The following is a 7,771-nucleotide window of genomic DNA, read 5'->3' on the forward strand; positions in this document are numbered from 1 at the left end:
GCTGACCGCCGTAGAAGAGGCCGGCTGTCAGCAAGCTGAATGGAGAGCAAAGTGTCTCCCAGTGGAGGCCGGATGAGGAGGTGTTGTGTCTAAAGCCTTCGACTTGTTGGGCATTAAAGAGAAGATTAAGGAGAACAGACATCTGTATTACCACTGAAACAGATGAGAAAACTTCAAGATGGCTCAAGAGAGAACCAGGAGAGGAGAGTAACCACCCGTTAATGTGGACCCATCCTGGTGTCGGATCAGCCTCAGCAGGGTTTCCAGGAGGAGGCTGGACGATGCTAAAAGTCCTGAAACACCTGAATAAACACATCATTCTCAAAGAACTTTAGAAAATAGCTAGTCAGGGGAAAAAAAAGTGAAATCCTCAAAGATTCAGTAAAACATTCAAAGAATTTCTATGAAAACCCAGGAAACACCTTGAGCACAGGTCCAACAAACCGAAGGAAGGAAAGCTGTCTGGATCATTTTCACAAAACAATTTATTTCAAACTCCAAACAGTGAAACATCACTCACTTCCTGTCACATTGTTTTCAACCTATGAGATCAGGTTTGTTTGAACCTGAATTTGTCACATTGACTGAAAGTGTCTGTTTAGAGGCTGCAGGATCATCTCTGAGCAGCCCCCTTTTCAATGTGACACTGAAGACAACAAAAAACAAAAAACAGGAATATTCTCTGATTTTCAACAGACGAGTTTCACAAAGACACAAAGTCACGTCGAGTGTACGCGTTTCATGACAGTGAGTTTTGACTCTGAGAAGGCTCAGGCACTAATCCTCCTCTTCAGCTCTGTGACGACTTTCAGGCTTTAGTCCTGAAGTCTTTCCTTCTCCTCGAACCTGTTTTCCCAAAGCACACCGTTGACATCAGCAGCCGGCTTTCGTTAACCCGTCCTCTGCAGCTGGTCAGGCGGGAAAGTCTAAAAAACGTCTCCTCTTCTGCTCTCTGGCAGGTCGCCCAGGCCCTGCAGCTCCCTCAAACCCTGAGGAGGGAAACATGAAGAAGAAAAGAGCAGCCAATCAGATTCTTTACCTGCTTCTTTAACATCTGATCATAAATCAGATAAATCTGACTATTTTAACCCTTTTGTCACCAGTAAATACTGAAAAACAGTTTTTAACTGAACATATTCAAATCTGATCTTGATTATTTTTCATCAGGTGGGCAAAACTTTTTATTTCCAGTTCAATGTTCAAACTTCACTGACTGTAAAATCCTCAGAAATGAGTAACAAGTTATTTAGTACTTAAGTATAAGCCAGAGGAAAACTCCTGCACCCAACAGAAACTATTATTATATAAAAACTGTCCTATAATCCGCCTGAGAAGAAACTGACCTCCAGCACCATGCGGATGTGGGCTTTTATTTTGGCAGAGTCTTTTGTGAGCTGCTCAGTGAAGCTGTAACACAAACACAGGGTTAGCATGGTTAGCATCTCTCATTCAGAGAAAGTGACAGTGCTAGCAAAGAGCTAACATGAGCTAGCTAATAGACATTAGTCTGCAACAACAAATCATAAAAAAATAATCAATCATAATAATAAAAATTAAAAAAAAAATCTTACAAAAGGTATAAAATAAAAAAATAGTAATAATTAGCAATAATTCCAATAAATAAATAAATAAAACAAATAAAACTTAATTTTTAAGTACAATAAAAACAGGAATTTGTCAGAAAAAAAATACAACAAAAATATCAATGTTTTAAACTGGAAAATTTAAGTGTGGAAAAAAATACTTGAGAAATATCTAAAGATAAAATTAATAATAAAATCATAGATGTTCAGAAAACCCACCAAAAATATCTAAAAACAAAATCAGGACATTTCAAAATAAATAGTTCTAACATATTTTTTTCAAATAATTTCACAACAAAGTGAAATCCTGACCTTCATTTGAAACATATCTGAAACATAATTAATTTTTTTATGCTTTTTTCTCCTACTTTTAATCTTAATAGTGTTACAGTGACAATGAACTCACGCTGTGAGCTGACTCGTCTTTTTCTCGATGAACCTCAGAGCCTCGTCGTGAGTCATCTCCACAAAGAAACCGTAACCAACGGCCACAAACATCCTGGATGAGTCCTCGCTGATGGAGGAGAAGAAAACGAGAACTGAGTTTAAACAGGAAACACAGAGCACGGATCCTCTTGCCTCTCTGGAGTCTCGCAGCACATTTCATTAGCCTAAATGCAGCATTTGTGCCTGTTTGAATGCAGAACAGCTGCTGATGACTGCTTCGTGTGTCAGCAACTCACACTTCAGCCTGAACGTAGAAGTTACAGCCAAGATCAACGTCAGTCTTCAGCTGCTGAGAGCCCGCCTCCTGCAGGAACACAAAGAAGAGTGTGACTTTCATTCACTCGTGGAACAGGCGGCCCAAGCTCAGAGAAAAAAGTACTCATCTCAGCATCTACAGGGCTCAGTTAGCATGTTAGAGGTTAAAGTTCATGACATGACAGTTAGAAAAGAGACTGAATGAGTTTGGCTTGTTTGGAGGGGTTTCCGCAGAAAAATATATCAGTGAATATGTAAGGAGCTTGGAAAGAAAAGCGACTGAAGACGTTTCATCTGGAAAGCTTCTTCAGTTCTAAGACCAAATAGTGGAGAGTTCAAAATATTACATCGCATGAGCCAAGGTGTGTGATGAGGCACACGATCAATAGTCTGTCAACGACCCTCTTATGGGACAACTCCCACTAGGACTTAAATACCTGGGACTCTCCACTGTTTGGTTTTAGAACTGAAGAAGCTTCTTGGATGAAACGTCTTCAAGAAACTTAAAGAAGTTGAGTCGCTTTTCTTTCCAAGCTCCTTAGATTGCCATGACCCGGATGACTGAAAACCTACACAGACATAAATGATTATGAACATTATTTTAAAAATATCTGAAAACTAAAATTAAAACTTCTATCCTCTAAATAAAATAAAAACAAATAAAAAATTATCTTTTCAAATATCTGAAAAGTGGAGGCAAAATGTCTGAATGTTTTTTTTCCAGCTGTAGTTTCAGGCTCTTTGATCCAGACGATGGAGGTTTGGGTTCACAGCCTAATGAGCCACACGTATTGATCTGCTGGATAAACAGCTGCAGTGAGGCTCAGCTGTATTGATGGAGGTGCGATAAGCTCCTCCACCTTTCCTCACAGAAGAGTGTGCTGAATTACAGAAACAGCTCACACAGAGAAGCTACAGAGAGAGATGTCTGTATCAGCAGAGTTTAGTCTGCAGCTCATTAACCAGCAGACTGAAGCGTTTAACATTAACAGAGAATGACAGCCAGCACAAACACTTGGGAATCACTACAACGATCTCCAGTTTAATGTGGAAATCTCTTCTTTTCTAAACTGAAAAACCTACAGGCCTTCAAAATAACACAATACATTTTGTGTGCGTTTACCTGCAGACTCTGTATGGTGTTCTTCAGCTGCAGGTACTGAGAGATCTTCTCATAAACCTGATCCCTCTGCTCCACCACCTTCCTGCCAAACGACAGCCGTCACTTGATTTACAGAGAACATTAACGCCTTCAGATGGACCAAAATAATTCAAACAGCCTAAACGCGCCAAGAAAATCTGATTCAAAGCACCAAACAGCATTTCAGACACCTGAGCTCTTTAGTCTGTGTCACCAAACAGTCAGATGCCAACCTGAAGAACCACATAAATACCTGTAAGATTAGATCTACCCTTCTTATCCATCACACATGTGTACTTACAACAGATTCAAGCTCATTATTGTATCCCTTCTATATAACTGAGCTCCTTCTTACGTGTAGTTTTTAGATTTTTGCACCATTTTGTTCTGTAACTGTACAAAGTAATTTCTGTATTTCTTTTCTTACACCCTAATAAAATTCTCAGTGTTCACATTAAACACAACCAGTCGGGTCTGTGCATGTACAAGTAACCCATGTGAACCAAAGGCTAAGGCCTTAGATTCCTCTAAATACTTTTCCAAGTCTTAAATCTGTATGATGTCATTGAGAAGAGATATCCCTAATATAGCCCACCCACATGTCAAAGGCAAAAAAAAATTATTTTAGTAATAATTAGTAGCTTTGCATGATTACTATGAATCATGCAAAGCTACTCTAGTGTCATAGTGTGCAAGAATAACAATATAAAGCTGTAAATTAACATAACTGGATGTGCTTCGCACTTTGTTAGCTCATGCTGAGCTCTGCTCTGCAGTACAGGCTGCAGAATGTGAAGCAGTATGGTATTTGAGATGTTTCCTCTTAGTGTGGTCAAAACGCTCCAGTTCTGTCTGGTTTGTTGACCCAGTTGTTGCAGTGCTGGCACAGCAGTGACATGTATGACAATCCCACTGTATTAAAAACACATTGCACGCAAAGGCTGTCTTGACAACGTCTACATGCCTAAATGCATTGATTTGCTGGCATATGAATCGCTGATGAGATATTTGGGTTGAGCAGGTATTCCTAATAAAGTGACCTGTGAGTGTAAGTATTTAATAATCAGTCTGCAAGTAATTAAGGCACAGAGGGGGACCAAAAATGACACCAGCCCTATTATACAATCAGCAGCTGTGAGACTTGACATTTATTAGGCTGTTAATTAAGCTTTAAATTACTTTAATTTGTAGTCACTCCTCATTGACCTTCATATCGCCTCTACTACCTGCTCAAAGTCTGCCAGGATAAAAATCTGAGTTCATATCTACATCTATCTATCTACACAAGTATTTTGCACTACTTTAACTACAGATTACATTTCTTTTACTTTAGTTTTTAAAGTTCTGTAACTGAATAAAGCTTTCTGTACGGACATAATAAACTGTGTTCAGACATCAGCGGTAGTGTCTTCTTACTGTAAGTCTCTCTTCAGGACTTCATTGATGAAGGTTTCATACTGCAGCACCTTCTGGTCCACGTTAGGTCTAGCTGTGGCATTGTCGGGAGCAGACATTTCTTCACTGTCTTCTCTTTTAAAGAAGCTACAAACAACAGAAAAAACATCCGGTTGAGCTGCAGATAAAGTCCAGCTGCCAACTACCCGATTTCTCTGTCGTAAACGTTAATGTTTCTGGACACCAAACTCTCCGGCTAGCATGCTTAACACAAGACGTAAACACGCCACTCTACACCGGATGGGAAGAAACTGTGAACAAGTACTTCCGGGTTTCCAAATAAACCCAAAGAATAGATTTTGTGAGAACAGAAAAGACAAAACGACAGCAAACGCTTGTCAACTAATGATAGCATAAATTCGGAATTTCAAAAAAAGCCTTACTTTATTTTTTTTAATATACTTTAATATACTAGAATAGAAAGCCTTTTTCGTTATGTACAATACCAGTACGGAGTGAATAATTTTTATTCTTTATCGTGCTGCTGTAAAAAAGAATTTCCCAATTGGATTAAAAAAAGTCTGTCTGTCGGTCAGGGAAATTAGAAGGATTTGCCTGAGCAGATTTTAAATTTTAGACACATCAAGTACATCTCTATACAGTTCAAAAGACATGCTTTATAAACTAGGGTGAAAAACAAAATTGCTTTTTAATCATTAATCGAATGAAATGTTCACGTCAAATTGTTTAGTTTGTACGTTAAAAAAATGAAACAGCGAACAAGAACAACAAAAAGGAATCAAAAATAAAATAAAATAAAACATTGTTTCTGTCTAATGCTTTCTACCTGCTCTGGCTCTATGGTGGTCCTGTCTCATGACGTCACTGTAAACAAACATGGCAGACCACGGGCGGATCTGTAGCTAGCTACTGTAACACGAAACAATTATTAAAACGTCCTAAATGAAAATGCGTATTAAAAAATTACATATCGTCGTTTTTGTAGTTTCTTTCTTAACAAGCGTGCGTGTCAATCCGGGAGCAGAAGTTAAACAGTAACAAGTTTTAAAATTTTAGCTGGGTAATCGGAGTTAAGACGTTGCCAAGGCAACGTTAGCCAACAGCTAGCTGTCTCAGGATTTATTTTCTGAGAGACTTTTCTTTACAGCTGTTTGTTGTTGCATATGTAATACAAGCCGAATGTAAGTTAACGGTTTCAACTTTTACTGGGCTTAAGATAATAGTTTAATAACTATATCTTATTGAGAAAACGTGCGCAGCATCGTGAACAGCTTAATTTATGAGTGAAGTTCGAGGTTGGCGTTCCTCTCTTTGGTTTTCTGCTCCAAGGAGCTAATTTGTACATCATTGGGGGTTTACTTCAAACCACTCTTTGAATTAAAAAAAAAAAAATCAGTGAGAGTTGTGACCAGATTAAATCCAGATTAACTGAAGCTGTTTTACACGCTCATGAAAACATGGAGCAGTACAATATTCTGGGTCGGACAGGAGAAGGAGCTCATGGCATAGTCTTCAAGGCCAAACATATTGAGGTGACGGACTGGTGCTTTTATGTCTGCATCTTACCTCATTTCTTTCCCCCCCTTTTCTTTGTGTAATCCGATCAGCATTAAATTTGGAATCTAACCTCAGCGGTTTAGAAATGTGACATGGAAATGCTCTTGTGTGTTAGACAGGGGAGACGGTGGCTCTGAAGAAAGTGGCTCTGAGGAGGCTGGAAGACGGCATTCCGAACCAGGCTCTGAGGGAGATTAAAGCACTGCAGGAGATCAAGGACAACGAGCATGTGAGTGAATGTGCAGAGAGTTTTTACAGATAAGAGTCATTTTAATCTTAAAATTTGATTAGTGTTTAGCGGTGCGGTGGGTAGCACTGCTGCCTCACAGCAAAAAGGTCCTGAGTATGAGTCCCTTCTGTGTGGAGGTTGCGTGTTCTCCCTGGGTTCTCTCCGGGTACACTGGCTTCCTCCCACAGTCCAGAAACATGCAGTTAGTGGGGTTAGGTTAATTGGTAATTCTAAATTGCCCATAGGTGTGAATGTGAGTACAAATAGTTGTCTGCCTCTATGTGTTAGCCCTGCAACAGACTGTCCAGGGTGTACCTATGGTAGCTGGGATACACTCCAGCTCCCCTGGTGGCTGGGGGGATATCACAAACAAGATATAACAGAAACCAAAAATTCGTACATGGAAAACATAGACAATCAAAGCAGAGCAGCAAGAACAGAGCCGAGCATAACAGACATGTTAATAAAAAGGAGATTAGGCTATATGAGAAAATTATAAGAAGCTGCAGAGTGTCTGGAGTCTGAAGGGATGCAGGACTTCTTTCTGTGACTTCCTCCTCAGGTGGTGAAGCTGAAGGACGTCTTTCCTCACGGCACGGGCTTCGTCCTGGTGTTCGACTTCATGCTGTCTGACCTCTCTGAGGTCATCAGGAATTCCCAGCGCCCTCTGACCCCTGCGCAGGTCAAAAGTTACATGATGATGCTGCTGAAGGGCATGGCTTTCCTGCATCACAACAATGTCATGCACCGGGTGAGCGCAGCTAACAGTTATTATCATTAATGAGTCGTCTGACTGTTTTCTCAGTGAATCCTGCGTTTGTAACAAGCAACACTTAAACATACAAGGATATTTAAATACTGTTGGTTATTCATAATAAATGAAAAGCTGAAAATATGTGAAATATGTGGAGAGTTTGGGTTTCTTTTGCTTTAACAAAATAAATCAAACCATTATAAAGTGACGTTTGTGTGTTTGCAGGATCTGAAACCAGCAAACCTGCTCATCAGCTCCTCAGGCCACCTGAAGATTGCAGACTTTGGTCTGGCCCGGCTATTCAGCGAGCAGGGAGAGAGGCTGTACAGCCACCAGGTGGCCACCAGGTAAATATGACTTTATTTAGCAGCTAGCTTTAGCTAATCAAA

General features: G+C 39.8%; 3 protein-coding genes across 5 annotated transcripts in view; 1 reads left to right on the forward strand and 2 right to left on the reverse strand.

Moving 5' to 3' along the window:
- Positions 1 to 467: 467 nt before the first annotated feature.
- On the reverse strand, positions 468 to 6,542 carry uxt (ubiquitously-expressed, prefoldin-like chaperone). Of its 2 annotated transcripts, none has more exons than XM_005931135.3 (7): positions 6,409 to 6,542; positions 4,843 to 4,968; positions 3,409 to 3,490; positions 2,267 to 2,334; positions 1,990 to 2,097; positions 1,344 to 1,407; positions 468 to 989 (listed from the first exon to the last, which is right to left on the reverse strand). In XM_005931135.3, exons 1-7 carry the CDS (start codon positions 6,450 to 6,452, stop codon positions 927 to 929), a joined length of 555 nt encoding a protein of 184 aa, XP_005931197.1. In that variant the 5' UTR covers positions 6,453 to 6,542; the 3' UTR covers positions 468 to 926. The 2 variants fall into 2 exon arrangements, with proteins under 2 accessions (XP_005931197.1, XP_042080402.1); XM_042224468.1 differs by lacking the exon at positions 6,409 to 6,542 and adding an exon at positions 5,669 to 5,850.
- Positions 2,147 to 7,771, reverse strand: part of LOC121815125 (protein UXT-like) — a 9,997-nt gene continuing 4,372 nt past the window's right edge. For both annotated transcript variants that reach the window (XM_042224469.1, XM_042224470.1), the window contains exon 5: positions 2,147 to 2,213. The gene's annotated coding sequence lies outside the window, so the exon portion shown is untranslated. The remainder of the gene's footprint in view (positions 2,214 to 7,771) is intronic.
- On the forward strand, positions 6,021 to 7,729 carry LOC121815124 (cyclin-dependent kinase 20-like; the record flags this gene model as incomplete). The annotated part of the gene is given in 4 exon segments (XM_042224467.1): positions 6,021 to 6,374; positions 6,515 to 6,628; positions 7,191 to 7,379; positions 7,608 to 7,729. Coding segments are annotated over 4 exon segments (500 nt in total), but the record flags the coding sequence as incomplete, so codon positions are not given.

This window comes from Haplochromis burtoni, unplaced genomic scaffold, assembly GCF_018398535.1.
Source record: "Haplochromis burtoni strain Fernald_Lab_line unplaced genomic scaffold, NCSU_Asbu1 Contig_138, whole genome shotgun sequence".
NCBI classification, from domain to species: domain Eukaryota; kingdom Metazoa; phylum Chordata; class Actinopteri; order Cichliformes; family Cichlidae; genus Haplochromis; species Haplochromis burtoni.